This window comes from Hypanus sabinus, chromosome 7 (assembly GCF_030144855.1).
Source record: "Hypanus sabinus isolate sHypSab1 chromosome 7, sHypSab1.hap1, whole genome shotgun sequence".
Classification (NCBI taxonomy): Eukaryota; Metazoa; Chordata; class Chondrichthyes; order Myliobatiformes; family Dasyatidae; genus Hypanus; species Hypanus sabinus.
The window spans coordinates 48,674,453-48,700,173 of record NC_082712.1 but is presented as its reverse complement, the minus strand read 5'-3'; the positions used below and the strand labels follow the sequence as shown (position 1 = coordinate 48,700,173).

The window sequence follows — 25,721 nt, the reverse complement described above, 5'->3', positions numbered from 1 at the left end:
TACAATACAAATTAGAATACTACCAATACTACTATACTACTATAAAACTGTATTAGTCCCTAATAGTTATCACTGGATGAATTCAATCAATGTATGTTGCTGTTCTGAATGACTGTAAATGAAAAATTCAGTGTAGTCACCTCCTGCAGATAATGGACTGCCTTCATACAATGCTTTTGATGACTAAATCCTCTAAATCGTCATTCTCATTGTAACATTTAAGGTGATTGCCATTACCTTCAAATTGTTTCATAGTTCCTAATTTGTCAAAGTAGTGAAATTGTTTCATTTTCACCCCCAGCTGGTTCTGTCATCTCTTAAGCCTCAATGCTTGAAACAGCAGTGGCACAAAACAGTACTGAATTGTCTTACAGCACATCAGGGAAAAAAAATCACTGCTTTTTTGAATAGAAACACACACTGAAACTACTTAAAAAGTTGTTTGCTCCAAGCACAGTGTAGTATCTAATGGTCACACAAGTAAAAGCAACCGATGAAGCCTAGAAAGCATTTGACAACAGTCTCCTGTCCAAATTAAGCGGCATAGTGTCCCAAATAAGCGATTAACTGGAATCCACTGTATAAGTATAATGCACATTAACCTTTTTTTTAGCAGAAAGGGGAACCTTGCTCTATTTACAGACATCTAACATTTTAATTGGTATAAAGAGCTTTGTGCTTTATTTATATCTCAAGACGTCAGCTTTCAATCGTGCCAATTAGTACTGTCAACTTGCGGTGAAAGCAGTAATTTCTTGTTCTAAGCTTGATGGTAGCCGGACGTTTCCTCTTGATTGACCTGTGGTTCACACCATCTCCAATGTAATGGATCTCAAGAGTCATTATGTATTTGTATGAATGCAAACTCTTTCTAAGTCACATGTTGGCAATGTACTCCAAGTACCTTGGCAGTACAAGGATTCCAGGCAGCCTGCTGCTCTCAGAGGGTGGCTTGACAACTGGGGAGCACCTGCTGCTTGCTGTGCCAACTGTCAAAGCTGTCATATCATTGAATGTCATTGGCATTCACAAATGTTTGAATACATCTGGTGTAAGAATCAGAGATAATATATTTTTCACTTGACACAGATACGCATTTAAGCTAACTTAGTTGCCTTACCTACTGTTCTCCTGGGGAGAAAAACAGACTGTTAGCCACTTGGAGAGATTGCTATATCTACTGTGAAAGCAGGTCAGCGTAAAGGCTGGGAAGCCTGTGGGAAGTCTGTCACCCATTCAGTGCTAGCCAGCACACACAGCAGTAAGCACACACAGTGTTGGAGATAAGTCCTGCAGCTGACACAAGCAGGGCATAAAATATTTATTTATTTATACATGTATATAAATAGTTAATATTTTAATCAATAAAAGTCTGCTCTGTCATTCTATAATGGCTTTTTAAAAACTGTTCTATTTTCTCACTGTAAAATGCAGTCTGATAGCTCTGTTTCTTTCTCTACAAATTCCAGCTGACCTCCTGAGTATTTCCCATCAATCAAATACTTACACCATTTGAGAGAAGCCCTGACCATAGTTTAATTAGAGTTCATAGTGTTTGCAGGTGATGCAGAACTGTAAGAAGGCTTGCAGTTTAGTTCATTGGCATTGAAATTGAATTTGGCTGTGAAATTGAACTTGGGTATAAGCGCAAACAGTGATAGCACACCAAAAGCTGCCTGATTTCAGTGCTAGCTGGCATCATTTTGGCCCATAGCTGCACCATGTATTTAGTGGAAGTATTTTCCTGACCTCGGGACCTGATGATGAAACTTCAGGCTTTGTTTAAGTTACGTGTAATTGGCACTAAAATGTGCAAGCTAAAGCAACTTGTGTCAATGCTCTGTTGGATAGAAAACTAGGAATACTGTGTCCATGGTGTAATTAGCTGATAGTACCTTCTGCATTCAGAAAACATTCAGGATGTCCAGTAGAATTGAGGGTGGTTTCTAATTACTGCATTAGCACAAGTACTTGCAAATTTCCCTGTGACAGAATAGGCCTGTGGAATTCTACAGATAATTCTCAGATTCAAATATTTTGTACTTTGTCAGCAAAGACATCAGGTCATTAATTACACTGGTAATCCTAGGACACCACCAGCTGAAATAGTTATATCGTAATTCGTCCCTTCTGTGAATATGATAGGTTCAGTTGGTAGACACCAAGTGTTTGCAATACTTCATCCAGATGGGTACTTGTTTATGTGGTAAATTGTACACTCACCCCTTCAATGGCATTGTGTCCAATTCTGATCCAGTTCATTCCTGATAGTCAGGCAAACACTGATTTGACCAAAGGTCAACAAAATGGTTAATTCTGTCTCTCTCTGTTTTCTGCTTCCTTTGTGACAAGATTACTACTGCTCATTGTATTTTCACAGCTATAGGTTCTGTGATCACCAAGGCATGAACCGATATGGGACCTGCATGGAGAGGTTCTAATGCAATTACATCTAAGAGTAGTTTGTTGTTCCGTTTACTTGATTTTTAAAAAACTGTTAATTCACAGGTTTGAGTGTCACATGTTTATGACCTTAAAACAGATAATACTGGAAACACTCAGTAGGTCTGGCAGCATCTATGGAAAATGAACTTCTAACTTTTCAATTTGGTGACCCTTTATCAGAAGAGGGAAAGAGAAAGATACAGTTTTTATTTAAGAGTAAGGTGGGCAGAGTTAGAGAAAATGAAGAAATATCTTGATAGGGTGATACCAAATGTGACAGATTTTGCTGCTTTGTCTATGCTGTCAGTAGTAGGGCTGTGGGATACATCCAATAGGCAATGCTAATAGAAGAAAGAAAGGCTGAACCAAATTGTTGGAAAGCTGATGGTGAGCTACATCCACGGTTGTAATAGGCTGGCTGGCCAGCTTAGCCATTTCAGTGGGAAGTTAACCATATTGTTGCAGCTCTTCACTCATAAACAGGCAGATCGAATGAGGCTGGCAGATAATTTCCTGCATGACTTGTATTTCTGTGCACTTTTCACACCAGTGCAGATGAAATACACGTTGTACATGTTCTGCTGCAGTGAATGCAGAAGCAGTTTGTTCCTTCAGTGGAGTTAAATTGGAGAACTACACAGACTTCTGTAGCAAGAAGCTATGATTTATTTAACAACTAATGTTTAAAGTTCCTTGGCTGCAGTATTTGAAGTTGAACTTGTCTCTTAAACACTAATCCTGGTCTCTGCATTACCAGAATAACCACTATGCCATCATTTACATCAGTGGGCATTGTTACTTTATCACATGCGGTGTGGTCCCAGCACGTATCCCATTGGCCATTAGATACACAAACACACACAAATGTTTCAACTTCACAGCTCTTTAAACTTCCTGGGCCTGGAAGTTCATCACTACAGTCCGTCACTTATCATGCTTTTGTCAGCTGCAGATTTAATCTTCACACAAGAGACTGCAGTTGCTGGAATCTGGAGCAACAAACAATTTGCTGGAGGAACTCAGCAGGTCGGAAGCACTCCTCTTCTCCCCACAGAGCACTTACAGTAGATTGTTTTAATTTTTATTCCTTGGTGGTTCCCACTTCAAATTTATATAGTATTATTACTATTCAAAACGGATGTGGCATGTATTAGAACTTCTATTAATTCCAGTACAATTTTACTTTATTTTTCTTCATTGATGGGGTTCAATCTTCCTTGACAGTTTGTTTATTGTCATTAAAGATGTCGCCTCACACTTTGGCTTGTATTGCTGCTTCAAACTGGGACCGACCATACTCTCGAGAGCAGGCTGCGTTCCCATTGGTAAGTCCAGCTCTAAATCTAAATAAAAGGTGAAGATCATTTGTGCTGGGCTCAACCTGGGTGTGGTAGTGAGTTTATTTCAGGGCAGTATTGGTGTATTTTCACAAAATTACCAGTCTGCATTGAGTGTCCTCTACACCTTCTGTTTTTACACTTATTTCATCAGTAACACAGCAGCACATGAGCACAGTGCTTCACTCTTCCTTACCATTTGGAGTGTCTTTCTCAAATCCCGACTCTATTGCAACTAACTGAGCAGTGAACTGCGGTGAAAGATACTAGTGATAGTTTGCTATATGACAGAGATTTTGCAGCTGCTGGTAATCCAGAGCAACACGCACAAAGTTCTGGAAGAACTCAGCAGTTCAGCCATCATCTATGGAAATAAACAGTCCACGTTTCAGATGGAGACCCTTAATCAAGGGGGAAGACAGTAGAATAAAAAGCTGGGGGAGGAGAAAGAGGACAAGGTGATAGATGAAGCCAGGTGGGTGGAAAGTTAAAGAAATAATGTGATAGGAGAGTTGACCAGGAGAGAAAGAGAAGGGGCACCAGGGGAGGTGATAGAAAGGTTAAGCAAAGAGGGAGTGGAATGGAAATGGGAAAAGGGGGAGGGGGGAAAGAGGAATAAAAAGAAAATAATAATTACGAGGAGAAATTGATGCTCATGGGGTATTGTTCCTCCACCCTGAGAGTTGTGTCATTGTGGCAAAAGAGGAGGCTATGGACCAACATGTCAAAACAGGAATGGGGATAAGATTTAAAATGAGTGAGTTTGCTGAATTTTCCACCCAATTGTTTGTCAACTTTAAGTAGATGTTTAGTAAAATATTGTTATAAGGTTCATATAAAAGATGTAGGCTTTGTGCATCTGGAAAATTGTAAACAGATTCCTATTCAACCAAGAGTACAATAAAACTTATCCTGGCACCTCTCAGGATGTTTGTGCTTTTTCTGACTTCTGAATGCCACCTATTACTAGCCCAACCCACTTTTAATTCAGTTTTTTAAAACATCTTGCAGATTATTATAATTTTTTATGTGAACCAAATTAATTTAAGAGAAACATTGCAAACTTACTGCAGTCTATAAAGGGAGTTAGCGAAACGGGGCCCTAGTGAAGCTAAAGGGAGCAAGGTACACAGCCTTATGAAGTCAGATGCCAAGCCACCAGGATTTACAAGCAATTAGAAAATGTTTTATCAAATTGTGATGTTAATTAATTTCTAGTTCTGAGATTATTGAGGATGTTTATTTGAATAACTAAATTCAAATATATGTTTTAATGTTTTTCAGCAATTTGTAAAACCCGAAACCAAATTTTGGCCTACAATCGCTCGCATTGACGACCTTTATGGAGATCAGCATTTAGTCTGCTCTTGCCCACCCATGGAAGCTTACGAGTCACCATTCATTGAAGAGAAAAGAGCGTCATCCTAAGATATAATTGTGAATTTATTTTTACAGTCAGTAATTACCGTGAACAAACCCATCCATGTTTTTTTTTTGGTTTTAAAAATCAATATCTGATGAGTTGGATATCTCATTTTGTAATGAAGCAGCTGCTAATGGTTTTTGAAAGAATAGACTATGTCTAAGCCACACTTCAGTTGATGATAATCAGTGCCTCAGATTTAAGCAGCATTGAATTACACAAGTGGCCTTGATCCTGTGCACTTTTTCCTCTGAGCTGTGATTGAACATACCAAGTTCATTTATAGGACTGTTAGACTTGTAACAGATTGTCGCAGTACAGCAATCTGCAATCTGGTGAGAAAGTGGTTCTGGGCAGGGGTATTTTCAGTGTTTCCTTTTGATGGTCTTGTGTGTAATTGTCAATCCCTTTGTAGATGTAACCAGCATCTTCTGGTTAATTGAGATTTTTAAAATATGTAAATTTTAACTGTTATCATTCCAATAAAAATTCTTGAATTGATCTCACTTTTTCCAATATTTTAAATGTTCTGTTCATTAAAATTCTATATTATAAGCATTGAAATACACACTCACGTTCATTTATTTCATGAGCTGATGTTCCAGATGCTATGGATGTAGGAAGTAGAAATTGGACAGATCACTCAATCCTGAAACAGCTGAAGAAAACTGCTGGAGGAATTTAGTGGGTTGAGCAGAATCTGGGGGCTTGGGGTGGGATGGTCAACATTTCGTATCTAGATCCTGCAGGAGGTCTGTGTCACTTAAGCTCATCATGGACATTAAAAGATAATGTAATCAATTCATTGTAATTCATTATTACGTTCAGTACTGAAGAGATAAAACCCATGGAAGGAAATCCACAATAGCCCCTGCTCGTTTTTGTCACCTTTTAAAAAGAACAATAAAGAGCAGCTATCCTCAATGAAAGAAGGTGGCCTAACTGAGGAAATCAATTTTGGATTTATAAAATCTGAACACGGTTGGTATAGGGAGGTATTTTCATTTTAAATCAAAAGATTTAAATACTCACTTCCCAAAATCGTGATAATATGGGTTCAAGCAAATGTACTAGCAACGAAAGTACTTCTGACCTGCAGTTTTGCGGCCGGTTTTAAGTAATTTTATAAAGTCTTTCTTACTCCAGGGCCTGCAACATCCAATCACACACTGTAGATAAGATGTACTCCTGACAATTGCCATTGACAGCAGTTTGCAGGCAACTTTAAATACAAGAGCTATTTCCTTTAACAAATTGTTGGGATCATCTAGGAATGTATATGAAGTCTCTAGCCTTTCTCTGTCTTGTCCCCATGGTGACGTCCTTAAATTTGAAAAGAAATGAATTATACTATACAGAGAGCAAATAAAGTGAATGGAAAAGCACGTTAGTAGTTATACATTGCTTTCTTTTTGAAAGGAGCTCACCTTACTTTGAGGACCGAGGACATCAACTGAAGCCATTCTTTAACTCCTGTTTCTCCAGTTTGACTTTTGGCATTGGGTTCATTTCAGGATTTGATTGTAAATGAACAGGTACAGCACGTTTCCTGGAGACACTAGTTTGCAGAATCTGGAATCTGAAGCAGCCAATGATTTGCAATGGGTCGAGCAGCATCTGTCAGGGAATAAATTGCCGCCATTTCAGATCAAAACACTATTAGGGTAGAGATGAGAGATGGCCACCATAAAAAGAGAAGAGTGGCAAGACAGAAGCCACATGTATTAAGGTGGGGGGTGATGGATAATGGAGCCAGGGTGGGGGTGGAGAAGGAACACAGGAAGGTGGATAATAATGAAGGCAGGCAAAAAAAAGAGACATAGGATCAGATGAGGGAACACAAACAGAACACAAAGGTTATCCGTACAGGATTCTGGTAAGGAAGACTGTGCCAGCCTGCAGGTAAAATGAATGGGCTGTGGGGGATGGAATTAGGAAGGAGAGGGGATGCATGGGAAACAGGACAAAAATGGATTGAGATGAAAGTGGGAGGGGGGAGTGGTTGAACAGACTGGAGGTGAATTTGGAAAATGAGATTGTTCATACCATTGTGAATTATATTCGTATCATATGGTTAGTTACTTTACTGTCACCAAACAATTGATACTAGAGTGTACAATCATCACAGTGATATTTGATTCTGCGCTTCACGCTCCCTGAAGTTCCTGCTTTCTTCACCTCAAAGAATTCTATCCAGCTCTGGAAAATTCCTCCACTCTGGTCACTTGATACACAAGGCACATGCTGTAATTAACAAGCTACGCTGTGGCTGAGGATGGACATGAAACTACTGCATGGTTCTTTGACCAACCAAACCTGTGGTTGAATGGATACCCATCGTGGTTACAAGCTTCTGGCATCTATTGTGTATGCACATTACTTTGGTTGGGAAAGATTTTAGTGAAACAAACCACTGCTTCAGATTGATGGTTTTTTTGTTCTCCACTGCCTGCAGTGCATTTAATGTCCTTGGCAGCTTTGTATTCTGGTTCCTTCTGCCATCTGTGACATCACGGTGCTGACAAAAATGGAAATGTAACAGACTGATCTCAGCTTTGTACAGGGGAAAGACTGGCAATGGAAAGCAGAATAGAGTTTCTACATAGTTCACAATCTGCTTTTTATCCATAGCCACATTATTGTAATGCCATTGTAGCAAATAATAGGAGCTGAAAATCTGAAACAAAGACTGCTGAAAGCACTCAGCATAGAATCAAAGATAACTGCAGCACAGAAACAGGCCCTTTGGCCCATCTAGTCCATGCAACATCTTCTAAACTGCCTAGTTCCATCAAACTGCACCCATACCATAGCCCCCCTATATCCCAAACAACTCTTCAATATTGAAATCAAAGTCACATCCACCACTGGCACTGGCAGCTTGTTCCACACTCTCACTACCCTCTAAGGGTACCCTCTTAGAGGGAAGAAGTTCCCTCTAAGGGAAGAAGTCTCACCTCAATCTTCTACGTTCAAGGAATAAAGTTATAACCTACTCAATCTTTCCTTGTATCTCAGGTCCTCCAGTCCCGTGGACATTTTTGTAACATTTTCTCTACTGTTTCAATCTTTCTTACGCCTTTCCTGTAGGTAGGTGGCCAAAACTGCACACAATACTCCAAATTATACAACCTTGACATAACATCCCAACTCCTATATTCAATGGCAACACAAGTGGATCTGCAAGTGCCGGAAATGAATTAAAAAAAACACAAAATGCTGGCAGAACTCAGCAGGCCAGAGAGCATCTATGGGAGGAGGTAGTGACGACATTTCGGCATAATGTGTGTGACTCCTGATGAAGGGTTTTGGGCCGAAACGTCGTCACTACCTCCTCCCATAGATGCTGTCTGGCCTGCTGAGTTCTGCCAGCATTTTGTGTTTTTTTTCCCCTATATTCAATTTGATCTATGAAAGCCAATGTCCCAAAAGCTTTCTTTATGATTCTATCAACCTGCGACACTGCTTTGAATAAATTATGGATCTGTGCTCCCAGATCCCTTTGTTCTACTGCACTCCTTACTGCTCTACTGTTCATCATGCAAGACTGAACCTGGCTGGCCCGTCACCTCCCATTTGCTAACTTTATATTTCACCTGCTAATTTTCAGCCCATTTTTCCAGCTGCTTCACATCCTGCTGCAAGCTCCGATAGTCTTCCTCGCTGTCCACTACACCCCCAATCTTGGCATCTGCAAACGTGCTGATCCAACAACGAACCCAGCACCGATCCCAAGCCGGTTGAGCAGTGAACAGTTTCCTTGCTTGTTCATAGACACTTGCCATGCACACAAAATATTAACCACTTCTAGCCCAGTAGTTGCTGATTTATCTGTTACATAATTGCTACCTTTCACCATCACTTCCAAAACCCATGACTTGCATTTATTTCTATTTTCAAAGGTCTGAATTCTTTTCAACTATTTATTACAGACGGTGTGTGCTAAATAACTTGAGCCAAAACATTTCAAGACATTTCAAATGTTAACATGTTTATTGTTAAGTACTGGTCAAGGAATATATATCAAATCTCAAAATCACAATATGAAGTGTTTTTTTTCTACCCCACTCCCAGCTAGAATTGTTTTGAACACTGATACAGACATTATTGCCACATACAAATAATCTAGTTATAATATATAATGTGTGACTAAAATACCAAAAGTGGCATGTTCAATAATAACAAATGTATATTCTTTACATTATGTCATCTGTTTGGCTAGAAGTGCTTGTTTTCTCTGCATGTTGAAATGCAGTAATACAGGTATCACTGAACACTAATGTAGGTACAATAGTACATAATTATCCTTGAAAGCCATTAGTAGTCAAACCATTCAAATATAAGAATGCACACTTAACTTCACAAAAGCCCATTAACTTGCTGTTTTTCTAATTTTCATTTTTTTTCAAAATAGCAACATTATAAAATCAAGGTAAAGAGAGATATACTCACCACAGAATTACTTCAAAATTAGATATAATTTTCAGTGCTATTACAATTCAAAAACAAAGCAATATGGACCAGGCACAGGTAACATTGATCTGAAGAGGCAGTGTGTAGCTGGACTTTTTGACTGAAAGCTCCCCATGATCTTACTTCCACTGTCTTGAGGTAGTTTAAAGAAAATGTAATTCTAGCTTCAGACCATTTTAGATTTTGATGCCGAGCATTTGTTTACATTACAGAGAAAACTACCTTAGATGTTACCAGACAGCCAAAGGGAAACAGCAGTATTCCGGGGGATAACATTAGTGGTTCTGGAATGATGGTCTCAGGTTATTTAATGTCCAGGCCTGTTGGTCCTTCCTTGTTTTATTTTTAAATTCCTCCTCCTGTAAAATTGTATGCAGATGGGAGTCAGATTACACAAACAAATGTCATCGTCCTTTGCTATATCCTGGGAAGAACTGGTCCAGGATGGATTGAAGAATCTTATTGGGAACCATGTTGTAATCCTTTCCAAGCTCATGGCGGCAAGCAGGACAAGTGTAAACTTGGGCACGGAATGATCGCTGCAGACAACTCTGTGGGAAGGAAAGGAACTTATAAATGCATTCAGCGGCTTAACAAGATTCAAAAAGATGTCAATTACCTCAGAGCTTTAAGCCAATACCCAAAGATAGTCCTCATGGTCCAACATTTACCCATGGAGACTTAGAGAAGCAAGTCTTGAAGGAAATAAACTACAAAAAATTGTGCTTAAGACTATAACATATAGGAGCAGAATTAGACCATTGAGCCTGCTCTGTCTTTCAGTCACGGCTGATCATTTTTTCTAACCCCATTTCCCACATTCTCCCTGGAATCCTTAACTCCCATAACAAAGTAGACCCATCAATTACTGCCGTAAATATTCCCAAAGCTGTGAATCAGTGAACTCTACTGATTCACCACACAAAAGCTAAAAGAAAGGTAGATATCCTCTTTTTTCCGAGGCTGGGCGCTCTGATCTCTGACTCTCCTACTGATGGAAATATCTTCTCCATTTCCACATCCTCCTAGGCAACCCACATCTATGGAGGGAAATGGGCAATCAGTGTTTCAGGTCAAAACCCTTCATCTGGACTGAACAACAGAGAGGAGATAGCAAGTATAAAGTGTTGGAGGGATGGGGTGAGGCAAAAGCTGGCAAGCAATAAGTGGATCCACATGAGGAGTGGTGATAGGCACATAGGGGAGTGAAGAGTAAATGGTCAGAGGCTGGGAGGTGAAAGGCAGAAGTGAGAATGTGCTGATGGTGGAGCATGGAATAAAGGGAGCAAGGTGGGGAGGGAACGGGAACCAGTGAGAGGAGTACGTTGTGATGGGCAGATAGAGCAGATGGGAGCAGGGAAAGGGACAGTGGTGGGTCAGGTGGATCAGAAGGAGAGAGAAATAGGATTGACGAGTGCAGTTTATTGGAAGATGGAGAATTCAATATTCATGCCAATGGTCTGTAGACTACTCAGATGGAATATGAGGTGCTATTTCTCTAGTTTGCGGGCATCTCCAGCTCCTTATATTTCACCCGGGTAGTCTACAACATGGTGACATGAACACTAGATTCTCCAACTGCTAGTAAATTGCTCCCCATCAGGCTATTTCCCCTTTTATAGTTCAGGCCAGATGAAAGGGATTGACCTGGAATATCCACTGTTCATTTCCCTCCACAGATGCTGGCTGACACTGACTTCATCCAGCTTTTTATGTGTTATTCCAGGTCCCAGCAGTTTCAGTATCTTGTGCTTCAGATTGAGATGTAGGCAGTTGGATATGGTGGGTGCAATGCTCCTTCTGCCATTCTCTTCCCAATTCTTCTTCCTTCTCCCCAGCCTATCTCTGCTTTCCTGCAGCACATCCACTGTAGCCTACGGGTTGAGCTTGAATGGGTCAAGGCTACCAACTAACTAAAGGTCAACAAGGAGGAAGACTGAAATTGGTACAGAAACAAAAAAAAAACATAGGCATTTCTCTGGATGATCAGAGTTTAATGATGCATTTGTACATGACCAATATCACTCAAGTGAATGAGATTTTTAACAACATTGACTTGGTTCTTCAAGCCCTAACTGAATTCTAACTGGGCATGCGACCATTTGTGAAAAGCATTCAGCTAAATTCACCACAGCTTAAAAAAAGAGTACCAAAGAAACAGTAACAATGACAATATAAATTGCCCAGCACTACTGAAAAGTATATATGTGCTGTATCAGTCTAGTATGTTACTTCATTCAGAGAAAATGCATTATGTAAGAGTTGTCTGGTTTAAAAGAAAAATCGCAGCTAAAAAAAAAACTTAGTACATTTCCACCAAACTAGCAACCTAGATCCTACAAAATTTTAAAATGCAGCTTGGCTACTACATGCATTCTTATAAAGAATCACAACAGACTTTAAGTGAAACCTTCCTATCAGGGAAGAATTATATGATCCAATGCCATTTATTGAAGTGTAATTCACTGAAGGAATTTTTGATGAATAAATAATATCGAGGCTTTCAATGATACAACATTAGAGGGAGGCCTATCTAACCACACGAGAACCCCACAGGGAAAGCAGGATTCTGAATTCTGAAGCCCAGCTATTTTTACGGGTTATCAACAGAACTCCGGACTTCTGGATTTGGATCAATTATTCACTGAATAAACACATCAACTCATCAGCGGGACTGAGTTTTAAACCACCTGATACCAGAAATATTTGTCTTCAAACTGCTGGGGAATAGATAACCAGGCAGCCAACTCTCTCTCTCTTCAATGGGCTAGAATCAATGCATCCCATACATTAATGAAAACACCATGGTCTGGGGGCACTTTTTTATTTAATCATGCCAATTACTTTTGCAGCATTTCTAGATAAATTTATTTTGACTTCTTGTGGTGCTCAAGACAAATGAAAAATATCCATAATGTGACATTATAAATATTAAAAAAAAACACTGCATAAACTATTCTCAGTTCTTCTGTTCATTCTGATCAGCATATAAGGATAAGGATATGTGACTGAATGCTGAACACTCACCTTGCAGACATTGTGCTGGCATTCTGTTGTGATTGGCTGGAAGACCAATTCCTGGCAGCAAATACACATGAAGATCTGTTCCGTTTTTCTTAAGAATTTCTACAAAAATAAAAGAAATTGTGCACTAATGGAAACATCTTCAAGACAGACTTTGTTGGGGGTGGGTGGCAGAAACACATCTGCAAACATACCGGTCCTTCCATAATAGAAGCAAGTGCCTCATCCCAAAGTTTCTTGTTTAAGTAGTCCTCCCTGATCAGCCACTGTTGGTGTGGAGTCAGCTGGTAGGCTTCTCCTTCAGCGTCATCCTGGGCAACCTTTACAGTCTTTGGTGGTGGTGCAGTCACAGTAGCAGAAGCAGCTATAACAAAGGAAGATTCAAAATAAGTACATCTTTTTGAACTACAATGTAAATGGTATCCTACTCCCTCAGCTATACTGTGTTCATAACTTGCCATCAGCAACGTACTTTAACACCTCAATTTACTGATGAATCTTGTTAAAAATATTACACAATATCCATGTTGCTGTTCTCCTAGTCAGGCTTCCAATAACCTCTGACAAAATTATTTCTGAGGCGGGGGTTATTGGATTGTCATTACAAAAATGATAAAGTTATGAGAGGCACTGATAAAGAGTAGACATTTAAAATCTTTTCCCCAGGATAGAAACATCAAGTACATTTAAGATGTGAATTGGAACATTTAAAGGAGATATGCTGGGGAAGTTCTATTTTACACAGAGTGAATTTGCCTGGAATGGGCTGATGGTGGTGGTGGATCCACATACAACAATGGTGTACAAGAGGCCATTAGATGGATGCATGATTCAGGACTCGCACCACCAGGTTCAAGAGCAGTTGTTACCCCTCAACCATCAAGCACTTGATAAAATGGGACAACTACACTCAGTTGCACATCATTGAGATGTTCCAACAACCACTGATCTCACTTTAACGACTCTATCTCATGCTCTTATTATTTATTGCTATTTATTTTTATTTTCGTGTGCACAGTTTGTTGTCTTCTGCACTCTGGTTGATCTTTCATTGATCCTGTTTTGTTATTATTCTATAGATTTGTTGAGTATGCCCACAGGAAAACGAATCTCAGGGTTGTCCATGGTGACATAAGTATCTAGATAATAAATTTACTTTTAAGAGGAATATGGAAGGATATGGATCATCTACAGGCAAAAGAGATATTGTTTAATTTGGCACAAACCTCAATGGTCGAAGGGCCTGTTACTGTGCTGTACTGTCCCGTGCTCTAGGATGTCCCTGCGTTATGAACACCCAACTTATGGTCACCACCCATACAAATGAGCTCCCATATTACATCTGACATAACATCCGTTCATTCCTATGAATAGTGGAACTAGTTTCCACTCTCTCCACTGCTAGAAATTGCTCTTTCTTAGGAGTCTTCTGTGGGTTTGATGTCATTCATTGTAATATCATAGAGTGATCCTGGCTTTTTCCCCCAACATATAGACAAATTCAACTTAAGGGTGCCTGTAAAAATGGAACCTGTGCATTATCACAGGACAACGTGTGCTTCACTCTCTTTAAAGAGTACAGTAGACTTGGGCCTGGTTTATATTTAGTTACAGCCTTCCAGTATGGAAAAAGGCCATTTGATCCACTTCACCCATGCTGTTTTCCTGCAAGTTAGTGCCATATGCCTGCACTTTTTCTTAAAATACTGTACAGTCCCTTAGGCGCACGATGTTGTGCCGACCTCTAAACCTACTCTTCCTTCTCACAAAGCACTCCATTTTTCTTTCATCGTCACTTAAATCTCCCTAATGTATCTACCTCTACCATCACCCCGGAAGTGAGTTCCACACACACCACACTCTGTGTAAAAAAAAATATGACAACCTCCACTTTCCTCCAGTCGTCTTAAAATTATGCCCTCTCATGTTAGCCATTTCTACCCTGGGAAAAAAAATGTTGGCTGTTCTTATATCTAAGCTCCTTACCACCTTATAAAACTCTATCAAGTGATTTCTCATCCTCCTTTACTCCAAAAAGAGAAGCCCTAACTTGCTCAATCTCTTTTAGAAACACAGAAAACCTACAGCACAATACAGGACCTTCGGGCCTCAAAGTTGTGCCGAACATGTCCCTATCTCAGAAATTACTAGGCTTACCTATAGCCCTCAATTTTACTAAGCTCCATGTACCTATTTAAAAGCCTCTTAAAAGACCCTATCGCATCTGCCTCCACCACCATTGCCGGCAGCCCATTCCACACACTCACCTCTCTCTGAGTAAAAAAACTTAACCCTGACATCGCTTCTGTATCTACTCCCCAGCACCTTCAACCTGTGTCCTCTTGTGGCAACCATTTCAGCCCTGGGAAAAAGCCTCTGACTATCCACATGATAAATGCCTCTCATCATCTTATACATCTCTATCAGGTCACGTCTCATCCTCCGTTGCTCCAAAGAGAAAAGGCCAAGTTCACTCAACCTATTCTCATAAGGCATGCTCCCCAATCCAGGTAACATCCTTGTAAATCTCCTCTGCACCCTTTCTATGGGTTCCACATCCTTCCTGTAGTGAGGTGACCAGAACAGAGCACAGTACTCCAAGTGGGGTCTGACCAGGGTCCTATATAGCTGTAACATTATTTCTCAGCTCCTAAAATGAATTCCACAATTGATGAAGTTCCAGTACACCATAAGCCTTCTTAACCACAGAGTCAACTTGCACATCTGCTTTGAGCGTCCTATGGACTCAGACCGCAAGATCCCTCTGATCCTCCACACTGCCATCATATTTGACCTCCAAAATGAACCACTTCACACTTATCTGGGTTGAACTCCATCTGCCACTTCTCAGCTCAGTTTTGCATCCTATCAATGTCCCACTTTAACCTCTGACAGCCCTCCACAATATCCACAACATCTTCAACTTTTGTGCCATCAGCAAACTTACTAACCCATCCCTCCACTTCCTCATTCAGGTCATTTATAAAAATCACAAAGAGTAAGGGTCCCAGAACTAATCCCTGAGGCACTCCACTGGTGACCGACCTCCATGCAGAATATGACTCATCTACAACCACTCTTTGCCTTCTGTGGGCAAGCCAGTTCTGGATCCACAAAGCAAGGTCCCCTTGGATCCCATGCCTCCTTACTTTCTCATAAGTCTTGCATGGAGTACTTTATCAAATGCCTTGCTGAAATCCATACACGCATCTACTGCTATTCCTTCATCACATCCTCAAAAAATTCAATCAGGCTCATAAGGCATGACCTGCCCTTTACAAAGCCATGCTGACTACTCCTAATCATATCATACCTTTCCAAATGTTCATAAATCCTGTCTCTCAAGATCTTCTCCATCAACTCACCACCCACTGAGGTAAGACACACTGGTCTATAATTTCTATAATTACTCCCTTTCTTGAATAAAGAAACAACATTCGCAACCCTCCAATCTTCTTGATAGATATTCTCTAATCCAGGAAGCATCCTGGCGAATTTCCCCTCCACCCTCCCTAAAGTTTCCACATCCTTCCTATAATGAGGCGACCAGAACTGGACACAATACTCCAAGTTTTATACAGCTGTAAAATTACCATGTGGCTCAAACCCCCAACAAAGAAAGGCCAACACTCCGTGTACCATCTTAGCTACCCTATCAATTTGCACAGCAGCTTAAAGGGATTTTTGGATATGGGCCCCACGATCCCACCATTCCTCCACATTGTTAACAATCCTGCCTTTAACCACCTACTCTGCCTTAAAGTTCTAAGCACATCACTTTACACTTTTTCAGACTGAACTCCATCTACCACTTCTCAGTCCAGATCTGCATGTCCCATTGTAACCTTTGTGAGAACTTTTAGAGGACTCATAGCGCTGTACACCTTTCCCATCCATGTATTTATCTAGATGATGTTTAACCATTGCTAACAGGCCTGCCTCAACCACTATTTCTGGCAGCTCATGGCAGATGTGCACCACCCATTGTATGAAGCTGCCACCTTGATATCCTTTTTAAATCTCTCACCTCTGATCTTAAATCAATGCCCTCTTGTTTTTGACGCCTCTGCCCTGGGAAAATGCTATGGGTTTTCACCCTGTCTCTGCCCCTCATGACCTTATACACTTCTATCATGTCAGCCCCTCAATCTCCAATGTTCTAGTGAATAAAGTCCTGGTCTACACAATCTTTCCTTGCAACTCAGGCCCCCAAGTCCAGGCAACATCCTGGTAAGTCTTACTAGTTTCATAGCATCTTTTCTGATAACAGGGTGATGAAAATTGTAGAGAATACTCCAAGTAAGGTCTCAGCAACATCTTATATAAATGCCACACAAGTTCCCAACTCTTATTCTTGATGTCCCAGCCAATGGTCATCTTCTCCACTCTACCTCAGACATCGCTTCAGCAAACTATGCACTTGCACTCCTAGATTCCTCTGTTCCATAACACTCCACCAGGGCCTTAACATTCACTGTATGTCTTATTTAAACGAGGGAATACCTGACAGAGGAGGCGTAATACCTGAGGAAACAAAGGATCCAACCAGTTCATGTCCCAACAAGAATTTCAGTCACACTGCATTTACTAAAACTAGCTCTTGATAGGTAATAAATCTGTGGAATTCGTTGCCACATAGGGCCTTGGAAGCCATGTCATTGCATGTATTTATGTCCAAAACTGATATTGGCAAAGTGGTTAAGGGTTACAGGAAGAAGGCAAGACAACAGAATTGGCAAAAAAAAATCTGCCATGGTTGAATGGTAGAGCAACTTGATGGGCCAAATGATCTAATTCTGCTCCTATATCTTATGGCCTTGATGATGCAGAGTCTCACCCTCAAACATCAACCTTCCCTTTGTCTCACTGATGCTACTTGACCTGTTGAGTTCCTCCAGCAGTTTGTTTTTTGCTCTTGACGCAACATTGTTTTTTTTATGGTCACTATAATGAATTTTCTACAGATACACTAACATAAAAGCATTTCAAGACATACCAGATTTTCGCTGCCTCTTCTGAGATGTTCTACCACAAATGTTCACCATCGAACTGGCTTCCTGTTTTTTGCCCTTTTTTGCCTTATTTGCCATAGCTTCCAGGTATCCTTCAGGATACTATCATCAAATACAATACAGAATTAAAAATAGTGTTTATATCTTTTCATGAACAGTCAATTGTTATGGTAATAAAATAATAAGCTCTGACCTGTATTTTCAAGCCCAGTTTCTTGGTTCTATCCTTTCCTTCTGGGGTCCACGGAGCAGGTTCTACGTCATCGCGTCGTAGGAGATACCGCCAGACCAGGAAACCAGACTTCCCGATTTCAGGCCAGTATTTTACCACCTAATTATTGCAAAAGTTGAAATTAGCATCCTCTATTTAGATTGTAGTCCATACTCCTGCTTATATTCCTCATGTTCTTTTGATAACTAGGTAGCAGCGGCTGAGAGTATGAAGGGTGGTGTTAGAGAAGTGCTGTACATTGCAACTACAGAATTCAGATGGTTGAGGGAATGATCTGTGGACAGGATGCCAAACAGGCAGCTTTGTCCTGGAAGTTGTTACTTGTTATTAGAACTGTACAGAATTCCATCATTCTCCATTTGCCTTGGAAATGAAGGAATAATTTTAGGGATTCATAGCAGGTGTGTTGTGTTACAGTATATTCAGTTAAGCTGAACACGCAACAACCATGTATGTGGCTGGCTCAATCAAGTCTCCTCCATGTAGACTCCTCCACATCTTAAGGGCTGTGAACCAATCACCATCCTAACTTAGAATGAAGGGAGGACAATAGATAAAGGACCTAAATATTGCAGGGCCTGGGACCTTAAACTGGAACTACTGTAACTAACCATATTCGATATTAACTTGGTTTACAATATGCTTAAGTAAATGTTCTCATTTTAATTTTGAAAACTACCTAGCATTTAACAGTGACATTGTTTTTATTTAAAATACTTGTGTTTTTATAGCTAGAAAGAAATAACTTGTATTTAAATTAAAGCAGGATGGTACCAAAGCAAAATCAGCTGCATCAGCAATGACAATTCACTGACACTTCAACTGAACAGACAGACAACCAGGGCCCTCTGTCTGACATGAAACTGAGCCATGCAAGTTTTGACTTTCAACAAATGAGAACCTTGTAAATCCCATCATATCTGTTGCCTTCTTCAGGTGCATATTTGCTGACTTTCCGTCCTTTTGAACTCCGGACCACCCGAACCGATTTCCCAGCCTTCCAGTCTTTAGCTTCTGCTCCAATCTCATCATTCAGCACAGCATCGCAATTAAGAGCCAGTGCCCTGAAATAAAACACAGGAAAGTGATGCTTGAAAATAAGTAGCATTCAAATGTAACACTTACCCAAAAGGCTGGTATATGTCTAGGGGAAACAGAGATCCAGCCACTCACCAACCCACCTCCCGTTCGCGCAGGTGCTGTGAGAATCGAGTTTATGCCTCGCGCCCACAAATAGTATCAAACCCACAACAAATACCGTTATGAAATACACTTTAAAGAGTTTACTAAAATTAAAAGAGTATTAAGCAATACTATATATTGCCTAATTAATTAATTGCCTATTAATACATATATATATGGGAAAAAAACAAAAGGCTCCAATTTATCAAAGTTCAGTCTGTTTAGTGCACTCGTTGGAGCTCAACCATCGAACCATTCGACCCTTCGTCGCTTGCCTCCGACTTCCACGTCTTCCACCCCGGACTCCTCGGTGGTCTTCCGAGCGCACGTCCACCTCCCTCGGCGTCTTTCTCCCGACTCCCCTCACACCAAAAACCCGCGAAACCCCTCCCCCAAGTTCCCAGCCTCACAAGACACAATAACATTCCCCATTGATTAACAAATGAATACAATTACCATATCAGCCATTCTAAAGCGAAACAACAGCGAGAGAAACACTTATCCGACAAAGAAGCATTCCTACTCGTAACAAACCAAAGAAGCCATTTTGAGTAACATACACAGGACATTGTACATTCTCTCCCCACCAGCAAATGTCATGCCCTCATGGCATTACTAGAGTTCCCCAAAGCTTCTTGCAACACACAAAACCCAACCCAGGTGCAGAAAGCAGTGACATAACTACCCAGAGCAGTAGAAATCACACTCGGTTCTCCCGGTACCACATATGTCAACCGCTCCGGGGGGTGCCTAATCCTCTGAGATCTCCATACCCCTTCTGCCCCACTGGGCTCCCTCATCACCTGCGAACCCACTGTCTCGGACACCCCAGGTATACCTGACAGACCTTCACCCCCTTCCTTCCTCATGGGGGTCCTCCCTCACCTGAGATCTCTCCGGCTCACGCTCGGGTTCCACCCTCTCTCCCACCAATGTTGGCTGCCTCTCCATCTGACCCTCAAGACCTTCCCTCCTCTCACCCAATTCAGTATGGGAAGGGCCAGGAGCCTCCTCTCCTGGTACTGGAGCACCAGCGAATGGGAACAGGGGCCACTCATCTGAGTCGTCCTCTTCCGAATCGGTAGCCATTCCCAGGTGAGGGACCCATCCCCGCTCTTCAGCAGCGGGCTCTTCCTTTTCTCCGCGCCCTCGCAGAGTCCTTGTACTAGGCGTAACCTCCCACTCGGGCTCCTTATCCACCTGCACCGCTTGACCCAGTGGCAGCAGGTGATTCCTATGGAGTACCTTGGTAGGCCCTTTCCCATCCTCAGGTTTCACCCGGTAAACTGGCAGGTTCGGCATCTGGCTCTCTATTACATAGGGGCTGGCCGCCCATCAATCTGCCAACTTGTGCTTACCAGGGAGTCCCAAATTCCGTAAAAGGACCCGGTCGCCCGGCAATAATTGGACAAACTTCACCTTTCGATCATACCGCATCTTATTCCTCTGATTTTGTTTGGTAGCCACCGCCTTGGCCAACTCGTACGCCCGCTGTAACACCCTCTTCATGTCGGACACGTACTTTAGATGGGACTTCCCGGGTAATTCACCCACTCCACCCCCAAAACACAAGTCAATGGGCAACCTCGCTTCCCATTCAAACATCAGATAATAGGGCAAATACCCTGTAGCATCATTGCGAGTACAATTGTAACAGTGAACCAATTGTCCAATATGACGACTCCACCTGCTTTTCTGCCCAATCTCCAGCATCCCGAGCATATCCAACAGGGTCCTGTTGAACCTCTCTGGCTGAGGATCTCCCTGTGGGTGATAAGGGGTAGTCCTGGATTTCTCAACCCCAAGCATAGTCAGTAATTCCTGGATAAGGCGGCTCTCAAAGTCCTGCCCCTGATCACTATGGATTCATCTGGGAAGGCCGTAATGCACAAAATACTTCTCCCATAACACCTTCGCCACTGTTGTCGCCTTCTGATCCTTAGTGGGAAATGCCTGAGCATAGCGAGTGTAATGATCGGTGATGACTAAGACATTCGCGGTGTTGCTGGTGTCAGGCTCAATTGACAGGAAATCCATACATACCAGGTCCAGAGGTCCCGCACTCTGCAAGTGTGACAGTGGAGCCGCCAACACTGGCAGGGTCTTCCTCTGGATGCAACGACGGCATCCCCTACAGTATTCTTCGACGTCCCCCCTCATCCGGGGTCAGTAGAACCGGTCTTTGAGTAATCCATAGGTCTTTTCCACTCCCAAGTGTCCAGAATCATCATGTAAGGCCTGGAGTACAGTCTGCCGATACTCCTCCGGCAGGACCAGTTGCCAACAGCGGGGTTGGTCTGGAGGCGCCGTGACCCGGTACAAGCTTTGGTTCTTTAACTTCAACCGAGACCACTCCTTCAACAACAGAGGCACACATGGGTGTTTCGCCTTCTCAGCCAACGCCCCATCCCCCTTCTCGACCGCTCTCCACACTGTGCCAATGCCCGGGTCATTCTGCTGAGCAGTTGTCACTTCCCCCAGACTCAGTTCCGGCAACTGTTTAGTCCGCAGTGTGGTCAGGTCACAGTAAGCTAGGGGCATGGCGTCGTCAAAAACCCCCAAATGGTCCACGGCTTGTTCCAGCCTTCCTCTTCCCTTGGCCTTCACGGTGATAGCAAACTGACACATAGCCTTCACTCCAGGGGCAGGTACAGTCTCCCACTCCTCGTCCCTCTCCTGTTCCCCCGGCTCTCGACGAGACAATGCATCCGCATCGACATTCTTGCTTCCGGGGCAGTACCTCAGGCTGAAATCATATACCGACAAGGCCGCCAGCCACCGATATCCTGTGGCATCCAGCTTCGCCAAAGTCAAAATATAAGTGAGAGGATTGTTATCCGTTCTCACCTCAAACTTGGCTCCGTACAGGTAATCGCCCAGCTTGTCCACCACAGCCCATTTCAGCGCCAGGAACTCCAACTTGTGAGTGGGATAGTTTCTCTCCGATGGCGACAAGCTTCGGCTGACAAAGGCTACCGGCCTCAATGCTTTTTCATGCTCCTGGTACAGAACAGCCCCGAGACCCTCTCGGCTGGCATCCGTGTGCAGCACATATGGCTTCTGGGGATCGGCAAAAGCCAACACCGGGGCCTGGGTCAGTGCCCTTTTCAAAGATCGGAACGCCTCTTCACATTGATCATCCCATCTCGAGCCAAAAGGTTCTGCCGGGTTCCAGTATCCTCCAGCGTCCTGCCTCTGGTCCCCTGTCCTCTTCTTTCCCACCGGGGGATAACCACACAACAGCTGAGTCAACGGGTGACACACTTTGGCGTATCCTTTCACGAATCGGCGGTAATACCCACAGAACACCAAAAATGAGCGCAGAGTGCCCACTTTCTGGGGTCTCGGCCAGGTGGTCACGGCCTCTATCTTGGTCGGATCAGTAGCCACTCCCTCTCGCGAAATGATATGGCCAACGTAGCTAACGACGACTTGCAGCACTGGCATTTGTCCAGGGAAAGCTTCAACCCTTCTTCATTAAACCGGCCCAACACTTTCAACAGCCTCTCCTCATGTTCCTCCAAAGTCGATCCAAACACTATCAAATCATTCAGGTACACCAGCACCTCTAACAGATTCATATCCCCCACAGTTCTCTCCATGAGCCTCTGGAAGGTGGCTGGGGCTCCCGATATGCCTTGGGGCATTCGTTCGAACTGAAAGAACCCCAGCGGGCAGATAAAAGCGGTCTTCTCTTTATTGCCCGCTCTCATCGGGATCTAGTAATACCCACTTCTTAAATCCAGCACACTGAACCACTTCGCACTGCTCAGGCAGGCCAGCGCATCCTTGACTCTTGGGACAGTATATTGATCAGGGACAGTTCGCCGATTCAACGTCCTGTAGTCAACACACATGCGCACTCGCCCATTCTTCTTCTGTGCCACCACTATTGGGGATGCATAAGGACTTGGGGATGCATAAGGACTTCGGGACTCAGCTATGATTCCGGCCTCCTTCAACTTGCACAAGTGCTGCCGCACGTCCTCAACATCTGCCGGAGCCAGCCGCCGGGATCTCTCTCGGAACGGGGTGTCCTCCGTCACCCGGATGGTGTGGCGAGTGCTTTTGGAGCAGCCAACATCAAACTCGCCCCGAGAAAAAACAGTTTCCATCTTCAGCATCTTCTCCACTAGCCGGTGTTTCCACTCCGGCGACACAGGGGAATCCCCGAAGTTAAAGGCTTCAGCGGTCAGCTCCCTTCGATGCTCCGATCCCTCCCCATTAGGGGTCCTCACTGGTGCGCTAGACATTACCGTCACCGGGAACAGATGTGCCAGCGACATTCCCCTCTTAAAGGTGATTTCTCTTGCAGTGGTGTTCCTGACACTTATAGCTATACGCCTCGCGTGACCACCCCTGGTCTCTGCACTTCGAGTCTCACCAGCGCCCCCGGCGGAAATTGTGTCTCCCCTTCAAGATCGTCTGGGGCGTCTACTAACAGGGCTTCTCCTGTCGGCACTCCTGGGAATCTGGGGGTCCCCATCACTAGTGCTACCTCCCCTGGTCGGATCACCTTGGGCCTTGCCTGCATACACCACACCGTCCCTCGTTTACACTCCGGGTCCAGCCCTAGGGAGGCAACCCCTTCTTCGAACACTGCTCAAAACACTGGATGCACTGAGAGGGTCTCCAGAAAGTCTTCCCCCCCTTTCTCCTTACAAGTTCCCAGGAGCCATCGCACCACAGGGGAGTTAGTCCCCACCAGGAGGGCAGCACCACCGGTTTCCACCGGGTCAGGGCACACCAACACCAACATCTCAATAGCTTCGCACACTCCCACATCGCCCTCCGAGAACTCCAATCTCACCGATAGGTACCCATCGTACGGGTAGTCACCCTCGCTCACACCCCAAATCTGCAGGGCGTCAAATGGGGTTACGGGCAAATGCTTTAGATATTGGTTGTAGAAAGACCGGTACAATAAGGTCACCTGCGATCCCGTATTAAGAACGGCTTTTGCGTAAACTCCCTCTATCCGTAGACCCACACTGGCACGGGGTCCTACCAGCCCATCCAGAATAGAGGCGTGGGCACCCGGTGGTCTTCCGGCTGATCTCTGGGAACGTGTTCCTCCAGAGGCTCCAGTCCGTTCCCTCACTGAGCCTCTCCTAAGTTTCCCGACATCTCTCCCTTTTTAGTCGTGGGGGGGCTTGTCCTTCGCGGGACTCCTTGTCTCTCACAATTCCACCTAAAGTGTCCCTCCTCTCCACAGCTATAGCACACCCTCGGCCGCCCACAGTCCCGCCTGAAATGCCCCTCTTTCCCACAGTTAAAGCACATGCTGCCTGCCGCCCCTCCTCCCCAGGACGGCTTCCGCTCCCAATCCACTGCACTGATCGCCCGAGAGTGGGTACCTCCCCTGTCCCTCCCCTCCAGAGGGGGTTCCCTACTCCCCGGGGAGGTGGTCATTCCTCCACTCAGCCACCACTTCCTGTATCGCTGAGGATCGCTCTCGTAGGCCTGCGCCCCTTTTCCGCCCCAACGCTCTCTCTTCCTCTCGCACCTCTCTAATCAGTTGCCCGAATGATGGAGGGGGGCCTTTCCTATAAGCCTGCCGGATAGTCCACGCCACCTTGTCCTCCTCCAGAGAGCCACTGAATATCTGACTCATCCTCACGCTAGCCACGTCAGTCGCCTTCACTACCCCCTGGCGCCGCAGCCCCGAGAGCATCCCCTCCATCCTAAATATGTACTCGGAGAGCTTTTCCCCTCTCCATTGTTCCAGGCGTTGGAACTCTGCTAAAAGCAGCCAGGGTTCCCCTGACAACCCGAACGCTCCCTCCAAAACTTCTATGCATTCCTCCAGAGGCCCCAGGCTTCTCAGCCTTCAACTCCCGGATGGTTTTGGCTGCTAAACCCCTCAAACTTCCCACCAATCGCTGCCTCTTCTCCTCCTCCGAGCCTGGCCACTCCTCTAACATCAAAGACGTATGCTCGATCCAGGTCTCATAGTCCACCCCCCCCGTCTGGAGTAGGCTTGGCTCCGGAGAACACCCCCAGTTTCAGCCGTGGCCTCTCGGCCACCCCCACCGAGGAGTTAAGTGCGGCTGCCAGCTCCAAGGCTTCCACCCTACCTGGGAGGCGGGGCCTAGTCAAGACTCCCTCTTCCCACCTCCCTTTACTAGTGCCGGCCACCTCTCGGGGGTCCACCTCTAGCTCTAGCTCCTCCTCCGATGTCTCCTCAGCTTCATCCTTGGAGAAGGAGTGGAGCCCCCACAGCCCCTCCTCCCCCGGTACACTGACCGTCGCTGGCAGTTCCACCCTCCTGACGTCAGCACTCGTACTAACCAACACCCAGCTAGACTCCACCTCTTTACCACACCGTCTCGCTACCAATTCTACCTGCCCAATACCTTTTACCAAACTTAAGCTCCGCAATAACGCGTCCCCCGAAACGCGAAAATCCACTCCGCTCACTACGCATGTGTACTGCACCGGTACACCTTCAAATTCGCACCAACAAACAATCTTATCTCTGTCCATCTCTACTCTGCTGCCTGCGCGATTCCACAGCCCCTGACAATCCAATCCGGGATGAGCACCCCACAAATGTAACACTTACCCAAAAGGCTGGTATATGTCTAGGGGAA

General features: G+C 44.0%; 2 protein-coding genes across 2 annotated transcripts in view; one reads left to right on the top strand and one right to left on the bottom strand.

The window, feature by feature from the left end:
* Nucleotides 1–5,706, top strand: part of gldc (glycine dehydrogenase (decarboxylating)) — a 206,309-nt gene extending 200,603 nt beyond the window's left edge. The window contains exons 24-25 of the mRNA XM_059974643.1: nucleotides 3,690–3,770; nucleotides 5,067–5,706. Of these exons, the coding sequence (XP_059830626.1) occupies nucleotides 3,690–3,770; nucleotides 5,067–5,210 (225 nt within the window). The 3' untranslated portion in view covers nucleotides 5,211–5,706. The remainder of the gene's footprint in view (nucleotides 1–3,689; nucleotides 3,771–5,066) is intronic.
* A 3,469-nt stretch (nucleotides 5,707–9,175) lies between these two features.
* The window catches only part of LOC132396769 (E3 ubiquitin-protein ligase UHRF1-like), a 151,780-nt gene continuing 135,234 nt past the window's right edge, over nucleotides 9,176–25,721 (bottom strand). Inside the window, exons 11-16 of the mRNA XM_059974642.1 lie at nucleotides 18,848–19,010; nucleotides 17,908–18,045; nucleotides 17,699–17,816; nucleotides 12,897–13,066; nucleotides 12,706–12,804; nucleotides 9,176–10,229 (exon numbers count right to left, since the gene is read on the bottom strand). Coding sequence (XP_059830625.1) covers nucleotides 10,083–10,229; nucleotides 12,706–12,804; nucleotides 12,897–13,066; nucleotides 17,699–17,816; nucleotides 17,908–18,045; nucleotides 18,848–19,010 — 835 coding nt within the window. The 3' untranslated portion in view covers nucleotides 9,176–10,082. The remainder of the gene's footprint in view (nucleotides 10,230–12,705; nucleotides 12,805–12,896; nucleotides 13,067–17,698; nucleotides 17,817–17,907; nucleotides 18,046–18,847; nucleotides 19,011–25,721) is intronic.